At 36.9% G+C, this 27,226-nt stretch overlaps 1 protein-coding gene and 1 pseudogene across 12 annotated transcripts in view; one reads left to right on the forward strand and one right to left on the reverse strand.

Annotated features, from left to right (window-relative positions):
• Window positions 1–27,226, reverse strand: part of KTN1 (kinectin 1) — a 118,436-nt gene that overhangs the window by 76,287 nt on the left and 14,923 nt on the right. For 11 of the 12 annotated variants that reach the window (XM_060004509.1, XM_060004505.1, XM_060004512.1 and 8 more), the window contains exons 2-3: window positions 6,440–6,477; window positions 2,141–2,693 (exon numbers count right to left, since the gene is read on the reverse strand). In XM_060004509.1, coding sequence (XP_059860492.1) covers window positions 2,141–2,663 — 523 coding nt within the window. In that variant the 5' untranslated portion in view covers window positions 2,664–2,693; window positions 6,440–6,477. The remainder of the gene's footprint in view (window positions 1–2,140; window positions 2,694–6,439; window positions 6,478–27,226) is intronic. The other variant, XM_060004504.1, reaches the window with a different exon arrangement.
• Window positions 12,657–13,911, forward strand: LOC132419538 (actin-related protein 2/3 complex subunit 1A pseudogene; annotated as a pseudogene).

Below are 27,226 nucleotides of genomic sequence, written 5' to 3' on the forward strand. Positions count from 1 at the left end.
CACCCACGACATCAACTGCTACCATCATGCTTAATAAGGCTTCTGAATCTGTAGTCTAGCCTTATGCCTCTGTACTTAAATTTCCTACTGCATCCTCCCTATGTAAATAGCCCCTATAGGCACCAGAAACACAAACTGAAAGCATTCTCCTCTGGGCACACATCCACTCTCTCCCCATTATTCCCTCTTAAAGCTATCAACATTTACCAATCAGAGCTTGAGTAATCTTTTCTACAAAGGGCTGAACAGTAAATACTCTGGTTTTGTGGGCCATTTAGACTCTGTCACAACTATTCACCTGCTGTTGCAGTGTGAAAGCCAGCCACAGACAAACGTTAACACATTGAGTGAGGCTGCATTCAAAAAAACTTGATTTATGGACACAGAGGTTTGAATTTCATATAATTTCCATATTTAACACAATATTACTCCTTTAGTTTTCTTAATCCATTTGAAATATAAAAACCATTCTTGGCTCATGGGCCATAAAAAACGAGAAGCAGGCCAGATTTGGCTCACAGGTTGCAGTTTGCCTACCCTGACCTAACTTAAAACTTGGAAATTATCTTTGATCCTGCTTTCTCCTCTGTCTGCCATATCCTATGCATAACGTTAGTCATGTCATTTTTGCTTTGCAGATCTCTCTAACCTCCTTACTATTTCTTCTGTCACTACCACAGTTCAGTCCTTCAACTTAACTCTGGAAAATAATACCCTCTTAACAAGTGCGCCTATATTAAACACTGCCCTATGAAACTTGTCTTCCCTAGTTCTGCCAAAAATACCTTTCTAAAATGTAAATCAGGCCATGTAAACTAAGCCTGCTTGAAAATCTTCAACAATGGCCAAATCACAACATCCCAGCTCCTTAGCATTGTATACAAAAATCATCATGATCTACCCACTCCATCAGCTTTTCAGCTTTGTTCCTACCCTCCCCACCTCCCATTTCATGGTTCAACAATACACTGTACTCTTGCATCTTTAATGCCTTTATGCATGATCTTCTGCCAGTGGGGAATGAGATCCCACTATTTGCTCGATGAAGTGATTCATTCCGGAAGACCCAGCTCAGGCACTGTCTCCTCTGTAAAGCTTTTGACCCATGGTCCCCATAAGCACTAGGTGTTTTGGCTCCATAGTATTTCTATACTTTGTATTTTTCTTATATAAGTCACATTTCATTATTGACTTACATGTCCTTCTGTCCCCTTTACTCTTATTTCTCTAGTACGATGCTTGATCAGAGCTGGCAAGCAAATATTTAAAATCCAGTATAACTAACTTAATACTACATAAGTTAAGATACGAAAACAACTTAATAGTGAACACAAGTCCTTTCATACAGAGCAAACTGCAATTTCAACCATCAGCACACCATTTCTCACGTCCTTTCTGTTGTACCTATTAAGCTCTCTCCTTGGAACACCCTATCCACCAAGAAAAACTAGCTAGTACTTATTCAACCTTTAAGATTAACTTTAGGCATTACATGCTTTAAGTGGCCCACCTTAGAACTCCAACACTGGTTTAGACATACCTAGCTCATTATACTAAACTTTTTATATTATAATAACCTATTTCTCTTTGTATCTACAACTAGCATGAGGCTACCTTGAAAATGCACACTTCATCTCTGCAGTCCTAGTACCTAATCTAATGCCTAGCACAAAAGACATGTATTACAAATGTTTGCAAAATTAATCAATCAAAGGTGAAAATGATATCTGATTTTTCTTTTCATCTTTAATTCCTATCACACTGATTAGAAAGTACTGGTTGAAATAAATGTGAACATTTCTAACTACTGATATTTACAGGTCCTCAGTGGTTTTATATATTTCTATAATATATTTTATATATTTATATTTTATATATATAAACAGATTTTATATATTTCCACTAAAGGCCTTTTCCACATTTGTAATGTGAAATTTAGTTTTGAACACTGTTTTATGCTCAGTACTAATTCTTTCTATCAGCAATGAATGAAAGCAAACACAGTGAAAAGGATAATGTTCTCAATTTCAGATTCAGTATTTAACATTTGTATGCACACTTAACAAAGTATCTGAACTTCAAACTCTAAAGTTATTAAAACAAATATAACCACGCAATAAAGTTGAATAGAATACAATACCGCTTCCATTTTTAGACTTCTTCTGCCCTGGTTTCTTCTTTGAGGCAGCTGCTTCCAAGGGGGGGGTGGGCTGTTTAGTAACTGGGACAGGTTCCACTTTTTTGCATGGAATCTTTGATACATCACTTTCTTTGGTGACCTGTTCTTCTAGTACAGGCTTGTGTTTCTTTTCCTTCTTCTTTCTTTCTCTAACACTACTTGAACTTTCAACCACATTCAGTGGAACAGGTACAACTTGCTCATCTTCCACAGCCAAGGCATCAGATAATTTAAAGTCCCGGGGTACACTCTCAGAATCAGATTCATGGAGGTTCCCATTTTGGAGTTCTTTCTTTTTATTCTTTTTCTTTTCTGCCTTCTTTTTATCTGTTTTGGTAGGAATAAGCTTTTGTTCTCTTTTCTGTTTTGCAAGAACTTCATCATATAATGTTTCTTTCATGAAAAGCCAGAAGAAGAGGAAAATTACTGTAATAACTACTGAAGGAATAAGAACAATAAAATATGTTGACTCGTAAAACTCCATGGTGCTTTTGTTAATGTGATCCTATAAAACCTAAATGTGAAAGAAGGAAGAAACAAAAACCTGAGTCAGTCTTATTAAACACAAAAAATCTCTGTTCTTTCAAGTGGTATTTCATATTTAACCTGATCTACAAATCTGAACAGGTTTTTTAAAACACATACTGGATTACTTTGCCAAATACAATTTGAATATACTTTTAAAAAAATTTTGTGGTAACTAGGAGTGTAACACAGCCTTCCTTTTTTTTTTTTTTTTTTTGCGGTACGCAGGCCTCTCACTGTTGTGGCCTCTCCCGTTGCGGAGCACAGGCTCCGGACGCGCAGGCTCAGCGGCCATGGCTCATGGGCCCAGCCGCTCCGCGGCATGTGGGATCTTCCCGGACCGGGGCACGAACCCATGTCCCCTGCATCGGCAGGTGGACGCTCAACCACGGCGCCACTAGGGAAGCCCCCAGCCTTCCATTTTTAAATCATGTGGAAAGGTTCTAACGGAAGGGAAAAAAAACTTAGCCATTCATTACTTTTTCCCAAAAAATATCCACTTTTGACACTATTACTATTTAGTTTTCCTCTTACTGTACAATGTTCATGAATACTACTATACATGGAAATAAAGAGGCATTAACTATTACCAATACACTAGATCTCCATTAAAAGTACCACACTCTTAACTGCAAAGAAAACAAAGGTGGTTCATTCCTCCACTTAAAGATTTAAGTTCATTCACAAACTGTGAGCACCTTTATTCCAGTTAACTAACAGCCTCATGACATGGTGGGCTACAACAAGGATATGGAAATATAATACAGTAAAAAATCAAAATGTTAGGATATGTCATTTGACACTAAAATAAATTACAAATAAGATGCTTTTCTCAATTTTTTTCAAGGTACCTCTTACTGTAAAAAAAAGTTATACTGCAAAAACAAGGGCAATCACCATCCTCTCTTAATAATGTTTAATTAAGAAGCAAAATTTTTAATGGTATTAACACAACCCTGGACTTACTAAGAGAAGGTTTTAACAAGATGAAGGGGAAGAGGAATCATGTGCTAACAAAACACTAAAAGGAACTTTATACAGAATTGTTCTTCCCTGATAATTCATGAACTATCCAAGATTTTTAATTTATTAAACATATTTTACTGTGCCTGTTAGTGGTCAACCAGAAATGCTTTTTAAAAGATGTTTGTTTGTTTGTTTGTTTTGTGGTACGCGGGCCTCTCACTGTTGTGGCCTCTCCCGTTGCGGAGCACAGGCTCCGAACGCGCAGGCTCAGCGGCCATGGCTCACGGGCCCAGCTGCTCCGCAGCATGTGTGATCCTCCCGGAACGGGGCACGACCCCGTGTCCCCTGCATCGGCAGGCGGACTCTCAACCACTGCGCCACCAGGAAAGCCCTAAAAGATGTTTTGTTTTTGATTTTTGTTTAACATGACCACCTACAGGCTACAAAGCCTGTTCAACTTGGCTGGGGAATTGGGGGAGAAAAAGGACAAAACAATGACTTAGAACTCTATGGATTTTTGCTTTGAGGAAAGAAAAGAGGCTAAGGCACTTAGCAGCAACCACAGATGCTGAAAAAAGGTCAAGTCAAAGTCAGAAGGGCTTTGATGAACAGCAAACTGCACCCACATGCAACTTAAGTCTTAGGAGAGCAAAATCTATGATGAAGCAGAGCAAGAAGCAAACGTTCAGGGAGAAAAGAGGCCATGAGACCACAAGAACTCTGAAACACACATTCCTCAAATGTTCTGATGATTTTTCTAGGTCCCTTTTCCAGGTCCCACACGAGCCTGGAAGAATCATGATTTCCATTTCTGGATTTTTCAGAAGATTCCCTTCACACAATTCAATTCCCAGTCATGTGAGCTCTTTCTGCAACTAGGAGGAGCCCAACCAAAACACCAAGGCAAATTTAAAGTCAAGAAAGTGTTTGCGTTGCTTTAATCCAACATTCCTGATTCTTTATCCCAAGAAATTTACAAAGAAAAGCATATATAAAGATGTTCACAGCAGTATTATATAAAATACAAAAAACTGAGATAGAATATACAACATCAGAATGGGTTAAATTAGCAAATATCAACTCAATAAAACACTGCTGTTAAAACTGTAAATACTGAGACTTTCTTAAATTCAATTAAATACTGAATAGTCAAAATCACAGTTTTACTTGTATGATCAAAACACCTCATGTATAATAGGTTATTGAGATGAATATGTAAATTAAAGAGTTGTGCCATAATCATGGGTGCAGTCTCGCTTGCCTTAATATTTTAAATTTTGTTAGTTTAAGAGAAACTCATAAAAGTTTTAATTCCTTGCTTTTTTTTTTTTTTTTTTTTCTGTACACGAGCCTCTCACTGTTGTGACCTCTCCTGTTGCGGAGCACAGGCTCCGGACATGTAGGCTCAGCAGCCATGGCTCACGGGCCCAGCCGCTCCGCGGCATGTGGGATCTTCCCAGACCGGGGCACGAATCTGTGTCCCCTGCATCGGCAGGAGGGCTCTCTATCACTGTGCCACCAGGGAAGCCCCAAATATTTTTAACATACAGTTCATTGCTCAACTTTTTAAATTTTTCTACATTAAAACAGAAATTTAAGTAACCATGCTGAATGCACAATATCATACTTTTAAAAGTTTAAATAAACACAAATTTTAAAAGAACCGTTACTTACATATTACAAGGAAAAATGCAAGCAGTTTGATAGGTATACTATTGAATTTCAAGTAAATGTAAGAATTTTGAAATCTCTTTCCTTACTACCACAGTATTTTAGTTACTCTTGCCTCTGACATCATTTTCTTTAAACTAAAAGAACATTTAAAACAAATGACACCAAAAAACTAATTTTTTAAATTATCTGTGCTTCAACTGATAAAAGTATGTCAACTGGAGTGACTCAAAAGAACCAGTAAGAAAAATATAACAAAAATCCAAGACTGAAGTCTGAACAAACTGAAAGTCAATTTTTTTCCACGGATGTATACCGAACAACATACAAGCAAGCATATTTGTAAAGAGCAAGCAAAGATTTGAGGGAAAGGTAGTTTTCAACCCAGGAACACTTAATTTCTTAGAAGTTCCTGTATAAATCTGTAATGTCTGAACAACTAAATGAATACACCTTGAAAAGATATACAGGCACCAAGAGTAGCCTACAAGAGCTTTATCCAATGTACAACATAGTTATAGTATTACTAGAAGTAGCTGTGAAACCTAAGCTGAAAGCTCTTATCACAGGTTCTTTGTAAAAACAGAGTTCATGGGCTTCCCTGGTGGCGCAGTGGTTGAGAGTCCGCCTGCCGATGCAGGGGACACGGGTTCCTGCCCCTGTCTGGGAAGATCCCACATGCTGCGGAGAGGCTGGGCCCGTGAGCCATGGCCGCTGAACCTGCGCGTCCGGAGCCTGTGCTCCACAACAGGAGAGGCCACAACAGTGAGAGGCCCGCGTACCGCAAAAAATAACAGAGTTCGTAAGTTAAAAAATCTATCTGTAACCTGATCATGCTGAATCTAAGTAGTCTGTGTTCTAAACATGCCATGTTTCTCTTCCTTTAAATCCATAATAACATCTTATGTTGTTTTTTTAATGTTCAAGTTAATTTTTTTGAGGAAAACTTTATTTATGGAAGTACCATACACTGATAAAAAGTATATTCATGGACAAGTATCACTTACTCAGATTTCCATTACACAACAGAAGTTAACTACAGTATTTTCTGAACCCTTCTTGGTAAAATGTAAGATTAAACATTATGGTGTCACTAACCTTCAAATAAAGTATGCATGTCATATTCCAGATATATCCTGAAAAAAAATAAATTTTAAAATTGATAAACGGCAATATAATAAAGCACTAAAATAAAGTCAAGAGTCTTGACTTTTGGTCCCAATTCTGCCTTGGCTCCAGGGGTCTCTTCTTACATAGGTCTAAAGTCCAAACTACTTAACACAATCTTGGAAATGCCAAGACAAAAAATTTAAGTGGTTCCAAGTTGGTGGTGCCCATAGTGCATGTGGCAGAAGTGAATGCACATCTTCTTTGCTATATTGCTCCCTCAAGCCAGGAACCTCAAGATTTCCAAAGAAGACTGTCATCCAGATAAGAGCCCACAACACAAAATGACAGAAGCCACCATGAGCAAGAGGCAACAAAAATAAACTAAGGAATCACATCCCTAAAGATTCAAGATACTGGAATTAATAGATATAGATTATAACCTACACACATAAAGAAGAGGTAACTGGAAAAATGAGCAAAGAACAGAAACTATCAAAAGTAACTGGGCTGGGCTTCCCTGGTGGCACAGTGGTTGAGAGTCCGCCTGCCAATGCAGGGGACACGGGTTCGTGCCCTGGTCCGGGAAGATCCTACATGCCGTGGAGCGGCTGGGCCCGTGAGCCATGGCCGCTGAGCCTGCGCTCCGCAACGGAAGAGGCCACAACAGTGAGAGGCCCGGGTACCGCAAAAAAAAAAAAAAAAAAAAAAAAAAGTAAGTGGGTAGATACGAATCAATTAGGACTTCTACAAATAAAAATTAGCATCAAAATTTAAAATCCAATGGATAGGTTAACACAGGTGCAAGGACACCAATTAAAATAACTATTTCAATAGGCTAAAGTGAGAGTGAATTAAGTCAATGCAGATAGAGGACGAGGCAACTATTAGAGCATGGTGAAGGACTTCCCTAACAGTCCAGTGGTTAAGACGCTGTGCTTCCAATGCAGGGGGCACAGGTTCAACCCCTGGTCAGGCAACAAAGATGATCCCACATGCCACTTGGCGCGACCCAAGAAAAAAAAAAAAAAGAGCATGGTGAAAGTGAGGAAGGAGTCTAAGACAACTAACTCCTATGTTTCTAGCTTGGCCAAAATCTGTAAATTATGAAATCACATGTCAAGTTCAAGACAAGGAATAGGTTTTTGTCTGGGAGTTTTAGATATGATTTTGAGGAAATATAAACTACAACCAGCTACAGAATATCAGCAGTCAACTGAGTAGACAAAATCAGCACTAAGAAGGTACTACAGGTTCTAAATTGGGGAACAAAAAGGAAAAACTCTCTAAAAAGTCCAATTTCCCCTCCTCCCTAGTATCAAATCTAGAAACCTTTGCCTTGTCCTTTGTATCAAATCTTCACTTATCCTTCAAAACACAGCCCAAATCACACCTATGAAAATATCTTTTCAACTACCATCTTCCACAACAGTCTATTAATTCACTTTGTATAGTTATTTAGCACCAATTAGTATACGTCAACCTTGTTTTCCAGGGCATTCTGAATAAACAACAGTACAAAAGGCCACAATGCCTGCCCTTATAGGGCTAACATTCTACTAAAAGGAAGACAGTCCAGCAGTTAATATACAGTATATGAGACAGAACACAACCTGACACATTTGACCAAGAACAATAAAGACAATGTGGTTCAAGTATAACGAACAAGAGGAATAGTAGTAGAAGATGAGGTTAAAGAGATCATTTGAATGGGGCAGGGTGCAGCGAACAAATCATGTAGTTTTTTACAGGCAAATGGAAGGGCTGTGGCTTGTACTCTGAGTAATATGGGAAACCAACAGAGGGTTTTGAGTAGAAAAAGGGTATAGGGAGAAGGTGACAGCAGGGAAAACTTAAGAGACAACTGAAGTAATCTAGGCAACAGATGATCAGAGCAAGCAGGTAGCAAGAGGGGTAGTAAAAAGTAGTCAAATTCTGAGTACACTATGAGGGTAGTGAAAAGATGATTTGCTGAGGACTGGAAAATGGGGTGTGAGAGAACAAGCAAAGACAAAGACAACTCCAAAGCTTTCAGACTAAGCCAAAAGTAAGACTTGCCCTTTACTGAGATGGGGGAAGTGTGGAAAGGACATGGTTGGGGTTAAAGACCAGGAGTTAGGTTTTAGACAGGTGGAGATATCCAGCAGACAGCTAAACAAAGAGTGCTTAGGCAGGTGAGGAATACATGCTAAAAATATAAATTTAGTCATACTCAGCATATAAATTATATTTAAAGCCATAAGCTTGGATAAAATCACCAAGGGAATGGGTATAAACAGAGCCCAGATCTCAAGACAGAGCCCCTGGACAATTCAACAACAAGAAGATGAAGAGGAACTTGCAAAGGAAACAGCGAAGGAGAAGTAGAAAGAAAATTACGAGAAATGTCACCCTGGTTGCTAAATGAATAAATTATATTAAGAAAGAGAGATTAATCAACTTTGTCAAATGGTGTTAGTAAATAAAGTACAGTAAAAACTATTGATAGAAATTGACTATTGGATTTTAGCAACAGAGACATTAGTGGTGACTGACCAAAGCAGTAGAGTGGTAGTGATCAAAACCTGACTGAAATGAAGTCAAAAGTGAGAACTCCAGCAGGTGTGAACAACTCTTTCGAGAAGACTTCCTCTGAAGTAATAAAAGAAATGCAATGGAAGCTGGAGGGGAATATGAGGTTGGGGCTTTGGTTTTTAAAGTTTTTAAAGACAGGAGAAATAACAGCATGTTAATATGCTGATAAAGATGATCTGGCAGAAGCAGAAAGACTGATGATGCAAGAGAGTGAGGGGTGAGGGACAATGTTCTCAAATGGCAAGAGGAAAAGAATTTGGTGTACAAATTCTGAAGAGACTAGCCTTAGACGGAAACATAGGCAAGGAGGTAGATACAGTGTAGAAGTCTGTAAAAATTATCCTCCTAATGCTACTATTTTCTTAATGAAATGGGAAACAAAGTTTAGTTCTGAGTAAGGGTGGAAAGGGTGGCGCTGGTGGTCCTATAAAACACATTATAATTATTACATTGTTATTTTTTACTTATAAATTTTGTTCATTTTGATTCTCCACTTAAATTTAAAACTTTGGAGAGAATACAGGGTGCTAAGCAGTGTTGCACAAATAGATTCACTGACTTTAAATGAATTTATGACCCACCTGAGGAAGTACATAGTATCAATAAAACAGAGCATAAAAACCAAACCTGAGCCTCAATGAGGTCTACTCTTCCAGCTCAAGTACCTTGCCTACAGATACTTCTCTTCCTCCTAAAATCCTAGAGCATTTATTCTCTATGTACACATTCATAGCATTCTATGAGATAGGAGATAATTGTGTAACAATTATAGGAAAGTAGCAATATACTGCAGTGTGATAAAAGATAAAAGAACAGAAAATAATGGAACTCAAAACCTAAATAGATTCAAATTGATTTTTAAAAATTTAAAAATCAATTTATCTGATCGTTCAGATCAAATAGATATCCAGACAGATTAAAATTTTAAACTTAAGAAAATGTATAAAGTACTTGGAACAAAAACACACAGAAAAAGTAGATTCACCTTATATTGTACAGCTATATATGTTTAAAAGTTTACGTGTGTATTAAGTCTACAGTAAGTTTTTAAATACTTGATTCTACAAATAAATAAGAAAAAGACACCAATGAGAAAAACAAATTATTAATCATTTACTGAAATAGCCATCAAAATATAAAAACTTACCTAAATTTCCATTCTCTACACCGAAAGTATAATGTCCCCAGAGCCCACAATACAATTATAAAATTATCTTTTAAGGTAAGAAGAAAAACATTCAAAGCAACCAAAAGATAAGATAATCTAGCAAATCAAAACACTGAGTCGCCTGACATGGGAAGTCCATTTACAACAGCTTTTCTAAAATTAACTTTACAGATTACACTGAAATCTTAAAGCTGAGGTGCAATTTCTCCTTGTAAACTGCAACACGTACTTGTTTCTATGACTCACACCTTATTAACATACCATTTAAGTTATTTCAGCAATACCCGTTCTAGAGAACTGCTACCCCAGTCTGAAACAAATCCAACTAATACCAGAGATGAATAATAAAATTTCACTTCTCCATTAGTTATCATGTCACAACACGTGAAACTTCTATTTCTTTTTTTTTTAACCAAACTTACTTTTTTTCCTTTAATACAAGACTAGATAAATCAGTTTGAACAGCTTCTCCAAGAAAATGAAAAGTATCTGTGTAGCTGGTAGCTGCTGAGAGTTATACCAATATCTTTCAGACTTTTGCTTACCCATCAAGCCCCAACTAGTCCATTTTCCCAGGAAAAGACACTGCTCATTTAAAAACATATCCACAGGACTTCCCTGGTGGAGCAGTGGTTAAGAATCCGCCTGCCAATGCAGGGGACACGGGCTCGAGCCCTGGTCCGGGAAGATTCCACATGTCATGGAGCAACTAAACCCGTGCGCCACAATTACTGAGCCTGCACTCTAGAGCCCGTGAGCCACAACTACTGAAGCCCGTGCACCTAGAGCCCGTGCTCCGCAACAAGAAGCCACTGCAATGAGAAGCCCACACACCACAACGAAGAGTAGCCCCCACTCGCCACAACTAGAGAAAAGCCTGCAGGCAGCAACAAAGACCCAATGCAGCCAAAAATAAACAAATCAATAAGTAAATTTTTAAAAAATTAAATTAAATGAATAAATAAATTTAAAAAAACATACCCACAGGAGATAACCTGGTTAAAAGTTTATTCTGTAAAGAAAGCTAATTTATGATAACTTAATTAGACAAATTAAAAGCTTTAATACCAAAAATTTAATAATACATTTAAATAATCAGTATTTCAAATCAATATGTAAAAGTTTCCAAAGGTGAAGATAAATCGTCAAAATTGTTCAAAAATTAACACTGTTCAAAAATTAACATTAAAACATGAAGTTCACACCAATGATGTAATTGTAAAACAGCTATACCATATATACAAGACTGCCTTCCCCTAAAATCTAGTCTTGACCTACCTTTACTTTTTCACAAGGCCTCTGAGTTGGAAAGGGCCATCTAATTAAAACACTGGACCCAGCTGAATGATCAGTGATCCTATGCTTATGAGGAATCAGCACCTCCCATAAGCTCCTTTCACAAAAACATTAGAATATTCTTCATAGTTGTGATCCAAAATCTTTTCCTCCTGTAACTTCTCCTTGAGGCCCTCTAAGTGCCCTAGCCTCCTCATCTATGTCCAATCCCACTACAACAAGGCAGTCCTAGTAATGTATGGTACCAGTTAAATTTATCAACAAACAAAAAACCTACTTCAAACCCTATCATCCTTTAGGAAAGTTTTGCTAGGGTGTTAAAAGTTGAACATAATAGACTGATGAAATAACTCATAAGTACATCACCGTAGGTCACTCAACAATGAAAGTACTAAAATAATAAAATGTTATATTTATTCTTGCCTATTCCTAAAAAACACATAATACTTAAGATCATTTCACAAACTAAACAGGAAATGTAAATGAAAAGCCAAAATCGTCAAATGCTACCCAAAAAAACTCTAAGGGAGCTATTGGAAAAGCTTCACTATAAAACAAGAATCTTTACATCTTGCCCAAGAACTGTCAAATAAATGCAACATAAAAAGCCCCAAATACATGTGAAAAATTTAGTATATAATCAGAGAGCTATTTCAAATCAGTAAGTAAATCTATGGATTATTTAATAAATAGTATCAGCACAAATGACAGCCATTTCAGGGGAAAATTCAGCCCCTACCTCAATTATATATGGATCAAAGTTTTAAAGGTTAAAAAGTTAAACCATGAAAAAACTAGAAAACAAGTGTATTTCTTTCAATCTAAAATAATTTTGTTTTGTAAAAGGCTTTTTCTATGTCTCATGTAAAACCCAGAGCCATAAAGGAAAAAACTGGAAAATCTGACTAGAAAACATTGTAAAGACTTTATGGGAAGAAATAAGTGACTAACTCAAAAAAGACAAAGGTCTGGTAGGCTTAACTTACAAACATCACCCGAAATGTGAGAAAAAGATGAACCTGGCCGGAGCCTGTTCGCATCAACTGACCAGAGTCCACGAATTCCACGCTCCGAGCCCGTCCAGATGGCCCCAACCCCCAGCTTTCTGTCCTTTGAAAACACTAAGAATAATATCCCTGCATCAATTTTTACTAGAGCCAATTACCTGTCATGCCTGGAACTGGTATCATACCCAGATTGCCCTTAGCCCCAATAACCATGAAGTCCACATCTATAAGAAGTTGGGAGCCAGTGGGTGAAAATTCATGAACTCAAGCAGCACAATGGACACATCATAGGTATCGACTGCACTCCCAAGAGTGACCTCATGGTCACTTGAGGGGCTGACCGCAACGCCTAGGTCTGGAGTCAGAAAGATGGTATCTGGAAGCCAACCGTGGTGATCCTGAGAATTAACAATGCAGCCACTTCTGTCAAGTGGTCCCCACTACAGAACAAATTTGTTGTGGGCAGTGGAGCATGACTCATTTCTGTTTGTTACTTCGAGTCCAAAAATGACTGGCGAATAAGCAAGCACATTAAAAAACCCATTCGCTCCACAGTTCTCAGCTTGGACTGGCATCCCAACAATGTCTTGCTGGCAGGAGGATCCTGTGATTTCAAATGCAGAGTGTTTTCTGCCTACATTAAAGAAGTGGATGAGAAGCCAGCCAGTACACCCTGGGGCAGCAAGATGCCTTTTGGTCAGCTGATGTCAGCGTTTGGTGGCAGTGGCACTGGCAGCTGGGTGCATGGGGTCAACTTCTCCGCCAGCAGGAGCCACCTGGCCTGGGTCAGCCACAACACGGTGTCCGTTGCCGATGCCTCAAAAAGTGTGCAGGTCTCAACTCTGAAGACAGAGTTCCTGCCCCTCCTGAGTGTGTCCTTCATCTCGGAGAACAGCACCATGGCTGCTGGCCATGACTGCTGCCCCATGCTCTTTAGATGCAACGACTGCAGCTGCTTGACCTTCGTCTCCAAGCTAGACATCCCAAAACAGCGCATCCAGCACAACATGTCGGCCATGGAGCACTTCCGCAACATGGACAAGCGGGCCACAACTGAGAACCACAACAAGGCCCTGGGGATGCTGCACCAGAGCAGCATCACTCAAGTGTCTATTTATGAAGTGGACAAGTAAGATTGTCGCAAATTTTGCACTACTGGCATCGACAGAGCCATGACCATTTGGCATTTCAAGACCTTAGAGTCTTCTGTCCAGGGCCTTCAGATAATGTGAAGCTGAGCGAGCCTCCCAAATCCAGCACAAGGATGGACAGGCTGCACTGGGCAGCTCCGCCATTCGCATGATGGGGAGAAGAGCCAGCCGCCAGGAAATACTGAAGACACATATGGCGCAAACCTTGTTGTGTGTTTTGTTTGAGGATAATTGGTGAAAGTGTTGGTTTTTTAAAAGCAGCAGTGATTTGGGTTTTCTTTTTTGTTTTGCTCTTTCATTCTATTCTTGACCAAAGCTTCTCTTTAAGCAGATTATGGAAAACTGTCACACTAACTTAAAGGAAGGGGTGGGGGTGGTATGTAAATTGTCTGCTAAAAAATTAAAGTACTGAACGTGGGAAAAAAAAAAAGATGAACCTGAGAGAGAAAGGTTAAAGGACATGTTTAGAAGATTCCTAGGGGGAGAAAAGATATCCAATAAATACACATACAGTACAGTATTAACCCAAAGAGGAACACACCAAGGCAGACTGTAATCAAAATGACAAAGATCAAAGATAAACAGAGAACACTGAAGCTATACGGGAAAAGCAACAAATAACATACAAGGGAACTCCCATAAGGCTATCAGCTGATTTTTCAGTAGAAGCTCTGCAGTCCAGAAAAGAGTGGCATGATATACTTAAAGTGACAAAAGGGAAAAACCTACAACCAAGAATAGTCTGCCCAGCAAGGCTCTCGTTCAGATTTGACGGAGAAATCAAAAGCTTTCCAGACAAGCAAAAGCTAAAAAAAGTCAGCACCACCAAACCCACTTTCCAAAAAATGTTAAAGGAACTTCTCTGGGCAAAAAAGAAAAGGCCACAACAAGAAACAAGAAAATTATAGAATGAAAAAGCTCACCGGTAAAGGCAAACATAAAGGTAGGAAATCATCCATACACAATGCCAGTAAGGAGGTTTAATTAAAAGACTGAAGTAGTAAAATCATCTATATCCACATAAGCAGTTAATGGATACACAAAACAATTAGATGTAAATTATGTTATCAAAAACAGTAATTACTGGAGGGAGAGAGTACAAATGTAGGGTATTTTAAATGCATTTAAAATTAAGAGATCAGCAACATAAAACAGTCACATATATATATACACATACACATATACACATACACTGCTATACAAAAACCTCATGGTTAGCTACAAATCAAAAATCTACAATAGATTTACACACAAAAAAGGAAAAGGAATCCAAACATAACATGAAAGATAGTTATCAAATCACAACACAAGAGAACAAAAGAGGAGGGGGAAAAAGACCTACAAAAACATAATCCAAAACAATTAACAAAACAGCAGTAAGAACATACATGTCAATAACTACCTTAAATGTAAACAGACTAAATGCTCCAACCAAAAGACACAAACTGGCTGCATGCATACAAAATCAAGACCTATATATATCTGCTGCCTACAAGAGACTCACTTCAGATCCAGAGACACAATCAGACTAAAACTGAGGGGATGGAAAAAGATATTACACACAAATGGAAATCAAAAGAAAGCCAGAGTACCAATACTTACACGAGACAAAACAGACTTTAAAATAAAAACTATTGCAAGAGACAGAGAAGAACACTACATAATGATCAAGGAATCAATCTAAGACAATATAACATTTGTAAATATATATGCACCCAACACAGGAGCACCTCAATATATAAGGCAAATACTAACAGACATAAAAGGAGAAATAAACAGTAACACAGCAAGAGTAGGGGACTTTTAACACCCCACTCATATCAATGGACAGATCATCCAGACAGAAAATCAATAAGGAAACACAGGCCTTAAATAACACATTAGGTCAAATGGACTTAGTTGATATTTATAGAGCATTCCACCCGAAAGCAGCAGAATACACATCCTTTTCAAGCACACATGGAACATTCTCCAGGACAGACCACGTGGTAGCCCACAAAACAAGTCTTGGTAAATTTAAGAAAACTGAAGCCATATCAAGCATCTTTTCTGACCACAATGCTATGAGACTAGAAATCAAGTACAAGAAAAACACTGCAAAAAACACAAACATGCAGAGGCTCAACAATATGCTACTAAACAACCAATGGATCACTGAAGAAATCAAAGAGGAAATTAAAAAAATACCTGGAGACAAATGAAAATGAAAACACAACAGTCCAAAACCTATGAGATGTAGCAAAGGCAGTTCTAAGCAGGAAGTATGTAGCAACAAAGCTTACCTCGGGAAAGAAGAAAATTCTCAAATAAACAACCTAACATTAAGCCTAAACCAACTAGAGAAAGAGGAACAAACAAAGCTAAAGTTAGTAGAAGGAAAGAAACTGAAGATCAGAACAGAAATAAATGAAATAGACTTAAAAAAATAGAAAAGATCAATGAAAGTAAAAGCTGGTTCTTTGAAAAGATAAACAAAATTATTAAACTTTTAACCAGACTCGTCACGAAAAAAAGGGAGAGGGCCCAAATCAATAAAATCAGAAATGAAAAACTAAAAATAGAGTTGCCACATGAGCCTACAGTCCCACTCTTGGGCATATATTCAGAGAAAACTATAATTCAAAAAGATACATGAACCCCAACGTTAATAGCACTATTTACAATAGCCAAGACATGGGAACAACCTAACTGTCCATCAACAGATGAACGGATAAAGAAGATGCGGTATATATATACAATGGAATACTACTCGGCCATAAAAAAGAATGAAATAATGTCATTTGCAGCAACATGGATGGACCCAGAGATTCTCATACTAAGTGAATTAAGTCAGACAGAGAAAGACAAATACCATATGATATCATTTATATGTGGAATCTAAAACATGACACAAAGCAACTTATCTACGAAACAGAAAAAGAATCGCGGACACAGAGAACAGACTTGTGGTTACCAAGGGAGAGGAGGGTACAGGGGAGGGATGGACTGGGAGATTGAGATTAGCAGATGCAAACTATTATATATGGAATGGATAAACAACACAGTGCTACTGTATAGCATAGGAAACTATATTTGATATTTTGTAATAAAGTAAAACTGAAAAGAATATGAAAAATTGTATGTGTGTATATATATGCATAACTGGATCACTTTGCTGTACACCTGAATCACTGTAAATCAACTATACTTCAATTTTAAAAAATCAAATTTAAAAATAAACAAATTAAAATAAAATACAACCAGAAAATTTTTTAAAAAGAGATCGATGTAAGACAGTTTGCAAGTGACATCTCCAAATAAATACTGATTGTTGACCCTTAAAAAAAAAAAATTTATAACCATAGATTCTTAAATTCACATCTACAGTCTCTGCCAGTCCAGAACACCCCCAATGTTTCTACCAAAAATATGAACACAAAAATGGCTCCAAGGCCATGAAAGCCTCTGGAAAAAAAATCCTTCTACCCAGTCTGGCCTGAATAGTACAGTATTTTCAGATACCCTCCTGTTGAAGGTGAACTTACAATAAAAAGAGAAGAAAATCAAAGATACAAACAGGGATTATATCCCCAAGAATTCCAAATAGAATAATGTGGAGGACTATAAAAAATAATTTTTTCAGCTATTAGAAGCATAAATTAAATCATACATATGGGAAAAAAAATAAAACACTCATATAAAAGACCAGAAGGTAAAAATTAAAGAAACTGTAAATTGTGTATAAGCATCCACAAACATATGTGCATACACAGACATGCAGACATTAAAAACTAAATGAACTGATAATTATACACAGCTGAAGAATTATCAAACAGAAAGACAGAGCTTATAAAAACTGGCAATGCAGCACAAAGGAATACATTAGGGAAAACATGAAAGAAAAACTAATAGACATGAAGGAAAGAATGAGAAGGTCCAATAAGTCAAATGGGAATTCAAGGAGAGAAAAGAATCAAGAAAGGTAATATTTGATGACAAAATGGCGAAGAATTTTCAAAAACTGCTGAAAAGATATAAATCAATTCCAGAAGGGCAACAAAATCTGGACAGCATAAATAAAAAGAAACAAACCTAAATATATGTGTAGGAAAATTATATAACTCAAAAGATGCAAAGTAGGTCTTAAAAGCAACATAGAAAAATTACCTATAAGAGAATAAAATTAGACATATATTACTCAGCAATAGAAGCCAAAGGATAATGGAATAAAATCTCCATAAAAACAATGACCACTAACACAGAATTCCAGATCCAGCAAAACACTGGAATATTCACTTTTCAGAAGCAATAAAGTCTATCAGCTATGTGTAACAAATTTAATTTAGCAAACAATTATAAATACTTAATCTAAAATTTAATAATCTAGCATGTAGTTTCTGTAAATGAGCAATACTTCTTCCTACCAGAATACGATTGAGAATATTACCAAATTCTTTCATTAGGGATCACATCTAACCTTTTTCTTAATAAGCTTTTCAGGAAGCCAAGGGGAAAAGTGCTAGTAAAAAATTTTCTGGGCTTCCCTGGTGGCGCAGTGGTTGAGAGTCCGCCTGCCGATGCAGGGGACACGGGTTCATGCCCCGGTCTGGGAAGATCCCACGTGCCGCAGAGCGGCTGGGTCTGTGAGCCATGGCCACGGCGTCCGGAGCCTGTGCTCTGCGATGGGAGAGGCCACAACAGTGAGAGGTCCACATACAGCCATAAATAAATAAATAAATAAATAAATAAATAAATAAATAAAAACAATGAGACAAGAAATAGTGCTCTCCTACAAAGTCAGGTGTTTTCATTAAAAAGAAAAAAAGTTAAAAAAAAATTTTCTCTCTGGTCCCTCAATTACAGTGTTCAGAGCTTCCAAGTATAAAATCATATAAAATTAGGACAAAACTCCACAGCATTTTACAATCAAGTACACTAATTAAATAACAGTAAAATCCTGATTATCTTTTCTAAGACTATACAATCTATTCTGAAGTTTACATTTCAAGTTCTACACTTCTGCAGTCTAAATTTCAGTTTTTACTTTAACAGTATTCCACAAACTCCTAACTGTTATTTAAAAGAAAGCAAAGAGACACAAAGTCCACACAAAGAACAAAATTGTGAATCAACAGCAAAATCTTATACATATTCAAAATGAAAGCATATACAAATAAGGATAGTAAAATAAGGTAGGAAACTACTTATATATTTTCATTTTCCTATTTTTTTCTGAAACATTACCTCTGTTAATAAATTATTAACCCATGGTGAAGTTAAAGAATCTTAAAATAGTAAGAAATTTTCCCATCCCCATTCACTGAAATCAAGCAGCACTTGCTTTTATACTCACAATCTTATGTAGACAACTTCTAGTGAAATTGTACCTTGAAAATTATGGTTTAAAAAAAATTCACTAAAGATTTTTACTTACTTGTTATACAAGGTTTGCTTTATACTACTGAAATTTAACATGCCAAATCAATGACTCTCCTACCGATCTGTATGTTCTCTCCCAAATACCTGCAAGCCCAACACAGTCAGTGCTCAACACATAGCACTGTCAGATTTTAACTGGCTAAAACACAACCAGCATAAATCTGGGAAGAAAAAAAAGTTTACTTCATTAACATAATTAGCTTTATACAGGTAGCCCTTATGATTATGGATTTTCTTTCAAAATAACCTTCATAAATATAGTTTACATCAATCCCATTTGTGTCCACCAGTACTGTGAGACATAAAATCAGGGACTTTTTATCATAATATGGACTTCATTATAATATTCTTGAAGCTGCAAAAGAAGTATATAACAGAAAAATAAAAATCAAAAAGTCCTGATAAAATTACCATTAATTGGAAATAAGTACATACCTTGTATTTTAACATTTAAACCTACAACAGCAGCCCCCACCAAAAAAAAAATTTTTTTTTGGTTGTTGGTTCCATTCTTGATATTGTTCCCAATAAGCAACCAAAGCAAAAAACAGTGAGAGAAGTTAATCTAAGAACGATACCCAAGAAAAACTCTCATCTCTAGAATTTCACCAAATGAATTCCCACATTCTTAAAGTTGGTTTATAAATTACCTAGTTACAAAACTGAAATACAGTAAGCCTTCAAAATTTGTGATTGCCAAGACTCCCTTTCAAACAACAGAAATATAACTGAAGAGGTTCAAAGGTGATCAGTTATTAGAAACCTAAAATACAGCACCAAAAACAATACTTAGGAATAAATGCAACCAAGGAGGTGAAAAATCTGCACACTGAAAACTGTAAGACAATAACGAAAGAAACTGAAAATGATACAAATAAATGGAAAGATACTGTGTCAAAAGAATAGTGTGTTCATGTACCGAAGAATTTTAATACTGTAAAATGTCCATACTACCCAAAGTCATACAGCTACAGATTCAGTGCAATCCCTATCACAATTCCAACAGCATTTTTTACAGAAAAAGAAAAACAATCCTAAAATTCATATGGAACCACAAAAGACTCCAAACAGCCAAAGCAAACTGGAGAAAGAAAAAAGCTGAAATAAATCACACTTTATTTCAAATTATACTACAAAGATACAGTAATCAAAACAGTATGGTAGTGGCATAGAAACAGACAAACCAATGGAACAGAATCAAGAACCCAGAAATAAATCCACTCATATACAGTGAACTAATATTTGACATGGGAGCCAAGAATACACAATGGGGAAAAGATTGTCTCTTTAATAAATGGTGCTGGGAAAACTGAATATTCACACACAAAAGAATGAAACTGGACCCCTATCTTACAACACTCAAAAATTAACTCACAACGGATTAAAGACATAAATGTTAAGGCCTGAAACCATAAACCTCCTAGAAGAAAACACTGGGAAAAAGCTCCTTGACATTGGCCTTGGCAGTGATTTTTCGGTGTATGACACCAAAAGCATATGCAACAAAAACAGAAATAGACAAGTGGGACTACATCAAACTAAAAAGCTTCTACACAGCAAAGAAATGATCAACAAAATGAAAACGCAATCTACAGAATGGAAGAAAATATTTGCAAACCATATGCCAGATAAAGGATTAATATCTAAAATATATAAGAAATTCATACAACTCAAAAGCCAAAAAATATATATATTTTTTTAAATGGGCAAAGGACCCGAATAGACATTTTTCCAAAGAAGGTGTACAAATGGCCAACAAGTACATGAAAAGGTGCTCAGTATCACTGATCATGGGGAAAATGCAAAGGTCAAAACTACAATAAGATATCGCCTTACACCTGTTAGAATGGCTATCATCAAAAAGACAAGAGATAACAAGTGCTGGCAAGGATATGGAGAAAAGAAAACCTCTGTGTACCACTGGTGGGAATGTAAATTGGTGCAGTCACTGTGGAAAACAGTACGGAGGTTCCTCAAAAAATTAAAAATAGAACTACCACATAATCCAGCAAACCCAATTCCACTGGGTAAATATGCAGTGGAAATGAAATCAGTATCTCAAAGAGATATCTTCAACATGATATCCATGTTCACTGCAGCATTATTTACAACAGCCAAGACATGGAAACAACCTAAGAGTTCACTAACAGATAAACAGATTTTAAAAGTGTGATACATATATACGATGGAATATTATTTGGCCATGAGAAAGAAGAAAATCCTGCCATTTGCAATATCATGGACAGACTTTGAGAGCATTATGCTAAATAAGACAAAGAAAGACAAATACTGTATGATATCACATGTGGAATCTTGAATTCATAGTAACAGAGAAGAGTGGTGGTTACCTGGGGCTTTGGGGAGTTTTTTTTTGAGGGTACAAACTTACAACTAGTACATTAAAAAGTCCTGGAGATCTAATGCACAGCAGTGATTACAGTCAACAATAATGTATTATAAACTTCAAAGCTAATAAACTTACACAATGTTATGTCAATTATACCTCAATAAAGCTAGAAAAAAATGAAATACAGTCACAAGTAGAGGTCCTTATCCTACAGCCATCTTGCTCTGAACACTGTGCTTAGAAACCATATTTATACAACCTCAAAAGCCATGCAAAGATAGATACAGTACTGCCTTCAACAGACAGTACACAGCTGCCAGGATCCTACATTTCAAGATCCCCGAAAGACTTCTGCTTTCCCCACTATTAGAAGATGCCTGAAAAGGTTAAGGGAAAAAAAAAAAAAAAGTAAAAGTAAAAGCTATCATATACTAAAAATAGCAGAAAGCAATCGAATTAAAATAGGTGAACTCACTGTGTGTAAATTCAGACAATGTCACTAACTAAAAAATTTAGGAGCATCGAAAGTCATTCACTATAAACAAGTCATTTCAATGTCTTTTTTTAATAAAAGGTTTACTAAATTAGGAAAAATTAGAATGTGTGATTTTGACAAAACACTTGATAATGTATACAAGCTATCCTTGGAAACAAGACAGGTAAGTACTAAAACATGGCCAAAGAGTAGTAGAAATTAGAGAATATTTAATAGGTTAAATAATCATATCCCAAAGTTGCTAATTAATAGTTTAGAAAGAGGATTATTATGTATCAGACTCTGTTCTTTGCCTGACCTTAGTCACATTTTAATCCATCCATTACCCTGATAACACGACAAGCTTGCCAGTTTACAAAGATGTGCTGAACTCAGAATAGGAGAACAAAGGACAAACCAACTAAAAATGTTTCATAAAATAAGATTTTTATTTATCCTTTGCTACTAAACTCTTTCAGTTCCCTAGCTGGAACAGCAGGAATTCCAATAGCTATCTCAGATAAGGAGGGATACCATGTTATTACAATCTACAGACCTACCTCATATAATCGTTCAGTTAACTGGTTTTCATCAAATGACTCTTGAAAAGTACTACTTTTCAAACTACTACTATAAACATTAGTTATTATTCGCCTAAAATACACATAAAATAAATATTCTATGAAGAATAAAAATTTCAACATTATAATTTCAGCTAAAGGTACACTCAACAATTTAATCAATACAATGGTATCCAGTTGGAACACATCATATGTATTGATGTACTGCACACATTTGGATGAACTGAGAACATGTGCTTTGTGCACATATTGCCAAGCAAGAGGGATGCAAAGCTATCATCTCCTACAACTCTTCAGTATTTTCTGCCTGTATTCTATTTCCACATTGCTTAAAGGACTTGTGTTTGGCCTTTATTCCACTAAAAGTGCTTAGCTGTACCACAATTTGACTTTTAAGTGCAGACTGAATGTAAGATAACCCTGAGCTCCAGGAAGGTTAAAATTGGTGAAAAAAATGGTATAATAAGAATAGACTTTCCAAAGAATTACACCTCATCAACCACCACCACAACCAAGTTTTCTCTTCCTCCTTTGGCAAGTATAATACAATACCCCTTCATTTTATCACATTACATTTTTTTTAAAACAAATTTATTTATTTTTGGCTGCATTGGGTCTTCATTGCTACACGCGAGCTTTCTCTAGTTGCAGCGAGCGGGGGCTACTCTTCATTGCAGTGCACGAGCTTCTCATCGCGGTAGCTTCTCTTATTGTGGAGCACAGGCTCTAGGCATGCAGGCTTCAGTAGCTGCAGCACACGGGCTCAGTAGTTGTGGCTCATGGGCTCTAGAGCACAGTCTCAGTAGTTGTGGCACATGGGCTTAGTTGCTCCGCGGCATGTGGGATCTTCCCGGACCAGGGCTCAAACCCGTGTCTCCTGAATTGGCAGGCAGATTCTTAACGACTGAGCCACCAGGGAAGTCCCTATCACATTACATTTTAAGATCAAGTATATTTATTTACTTTCAAAGTGTTGCTTATGCTTGTATAAACTCATCTTCATTTCTAGATTAATATTTTCCTATGTGTAAAAATTGGTTGAAATAAAACAGAGCATAATTTCCCATTAAAAATGAATGAAAATATGCTTTGACAGATACACACTACTAATAAAAACAGATAACGAAGACCTACTGTATAACACAGAGAACTATATTCAATATCTTGTAATAACCTATAATGGAAAAGAATCTTAAAATTTATATATACAAAAATATATAATACATATATATATAACTGAATCACTTTGCTATATACCTGAAACATTGTAAATCAGCTATACTTCAATTAAAAAAATTAAGTTTATATGTAGGAAAAAATTAAAGGAAATATGTTTTCATGTAATGGCTTTTCACTTAGCAGAATTTTCAAGAATGAATTCAAGTCATTAAACAAAGGATACATATATTTGATTCCCAAGTTTGGAACAATAAGCAACAAGAGTTCAGACAGCAAGGGATACCAGTGCTACCTCAAAAAAGAAAAAAATTACCCAGCCTGAGTTGGACTAGCAAGGGATACCTGTACTCCAAAACAAACTAAAGAAACATAGGATGAGTGAGATGAACTAGCAGCAACAAGAATCATACTTCAAGGCTTTAGGATTTTAATTGACTGTAGTCATAACAAATTAGTATGATACTAAAATCAAACTTAATCTATAAAGTTGAAAAACAACCAACAAGATTAAAAGAGGGCAGGGAGTTCCCTGGTGGTCTAGTGGTTAGGATTCAGCACTTTCACTACAATGGCACAGGTTCAATCCCTGGTGGGGGAACTGAGATCCCACAAGGCACACAGCATAACCAAAATTAAAAAAATAGAAATAAAAAATAATTTTAAAAAAAAGGTTAAAAGAGAGCAGATTTGAGCAAAGGAACAGATCACTAAACAAGAGCACTCAGGATACACTGAGTTGCGCTTCAAAAACAAGATTATAATAGGTAGAAATGAAAAGATGAAGACTTCCAATAAGGATGCTTCTATCCAAACACATAAAATCATGGACGACCATCAACAGAGGAATGAAAAGAAGTTGTGGTACACATATACAATGGACTATTACTCAGCCATTAAAAAGACTAAAATAATGCCATTTGCAGCAACATGGATGGACCTAGAGATTGTCATACTGAGTGAAGTAAGTCATACAGAGAAAGAGAAATCATATGATATCACTTATATGTGGAATCTAAAAAAAATGATACAAATGAACTTATTTACAAAACAGAAACAGATTCACAGACTCAGAGAACAAACTTACGGTTACCGGGGGGAAGGGTGTCAGGGAGGGATAGTTAGAGAGTTAGGGATTGAGAGAAAAAAAAAAAACAACTGTATATCAGTATATTATATACCTGTAAATTATATCTTATTGTACATCAACTATACATCAATAAAAAAAAAACAAGGTTCTACTGTATAGCACAGGGAACTATATTCAATATCCTGTGATAAACCACACTGAAAAATATAAAAAAGTATATAACTGAATCATTTTGCTGTACACCAGAAACTAACACATTATAAATCAACTATACTTCAATTTAAAAAAAAATGGATGAAAAATAAGATTATCAAAAAGATATGGTTGAACCCAAAACGAAAATAAATATATCCCTGAGCTAGAAACAATAAAAATTCAAAAGAATAAACCATACAGTACCTAAAATGGAGCACAGGGAATAAAGAATGGGAAAGATGGCTGGATACTGACTATAGCAGGCAAATGGTCAGAGAAGTTCAGCTCCCACAGGTAACAGCAACAGAACAGAACCAGGTTTGCTGCTTGACACCAAGAGGTGGGTATGGGAATAGAATTTGCACAGCTTGGGTGGTGGGGTAGGGGGAGAAAGAAGATGTATGAAAAAAAATCAGGCTGGGTACTTCCCTGGTGGCACAGTGGTTAAGAATATGTCTGCGAATGCAAGGGACACAGGTTCAATCCCTGGTCCGGGAAGATCCCACGTGCCACAGCAGAGCAACTGAGCCCGTGCACCACAGCTACTGAGCCTGCGCTCTAGAGCCCGTGAGCCACAACTACGGAAGCCCGAGCACCCCAGAGCCCATTCCCCACAACAAGAGAAGCCATTGCAATGTGAAGCCCACGCACTGCAATGAAGAGAAGCCTCTGCTCACTACAACTAGAGAAAGCCTGCATGCAGCAACGAAGACCCAAGGCAGCCAAAAATAAATACTTTTTTTTAAAGTTTAAAAAAAAAAAAGAATCAGGCTGAAAACCTATTACCTATAGCTATATAGCTTTATAGGAGCTCTGAGCCTGGAAAGGAAAGAGGACAAAAATCCAGGCTCACAGCACATTTAAAATTAACAATAATCCCTTAATATCAAATATCCAGCCAGTATTCCCATTTCCCCAACTGCTGTGTAAATATTTTTTGAGTTATTCTGTATTGATTGATGTACAGTAAGTCCCCTACATACGAAACTCAAGAGTTGCGAGCTTTCAAAGATGCAAACGTGCTTTCCATCAACATCAGGCGTGAGTGAAACTGCAGCTTGCCCTCCATCTCCTATTGCTGACGATCCTTCAGCTCTACCATCTCCCACCTCCTCTCCCTCCTCCAGTCAGTAACTCTTCTTGCCTGTTCACTCGATGCCAGCCCCTTTATGCCAGCTGTTGTACTGTACCGCTGTACTTTTCAATGTACTGTACCACAAGATTAAAAATGTTTTATTTTTTGTGTGAAAAGTATTATAAACCTATTAGAATACAGTATTATATAGCTGATTGTGTTAATTGGGTACCTAGGCTAACTTGGACTTATGAACAAATTAGACTTGTGAACACACTCTCAGAATGGAACTCGTTCGTATGTAGAGGACTTACTGTATTTATCTCGTCTCCTTCCATTCATCATCCCTGTATCTTTTATTATTCACTTTCTTGCAATTCTTAGAATTTGGGGTTGGAAAAACCAGGCAGTTGTCCTGTAAAGATTCTCAGTAGGAATTTTGTTGATGGCATCCCCACAGTATTAACAAGTTTTTTTGGTGTTTTGTTTTTGTTTTGTCTTCTATTTCCTATAAATTGGTAGTTAAATTTAAAGGCTAGATCAGATTCAGGATTATAACCTGAGGGCAAGACTAAGGCACAGACAGCATGGCATACTTCCAAAACGATGTATCTAGTATCTGGATATCTTTTTGTGATATTACCAACTATTGGTGATCTTCGCCTAGACATTATTCATTAGGAGATGCAAAATGGTGACATTCTAAGCCTATCACTGAGACTTCCCTGGTGGCGCAGTAGTTAAGAATCCACCTATCAATTCAAGGGACACAGGTTCGAGCCCTAGTCCAGGAAAATCCCACATGCCGTGGAGCAACTAAGCCCATGCGCCACAACTACTGAGCCCACGTGCCACAACTACTGAAGCCTGCACGCCTAGAGCCTGTGCTCCGCAACAAGAAAAGCCACCGCAATGACAAGCCCGCGCACAATGAAGAGTAGCTACTAGAGAAAGCCCGCACGCAGCAACGAAGACCCAACACAGCCAAAAAAATATATAATAAATAAAGTCTATCAATCTTTATTAGAATACATCTATAGAAAGAAACTTCTCTTATTTGGTCACCCAGAGATCCAATTCATATAAGAAAAGTAGGATAAATGCTTATTTTTCTTTACCTATCAAAACTGTCAAATAATGAGTTAGCCCAAGAGCAACTAAAGTATTTTTTTAAGTTTTAGCATCATTACGAACTCAAGGATTAAACATACTTGACTTGTTTCAA

Source organism: Delphinus delphis, chromosome 2 (assembly GCF_949987515.2).
Source record: "Delphinus delphis chromosome 2, mDelDel1.2, whole genome shotgun sequence".
Lineage (NCBI taxonomy): Eukaryota > Metazoa > Chordata > Mammalia > Artiodactyla > Delphinidae > Delphinus > Delphinus delphis.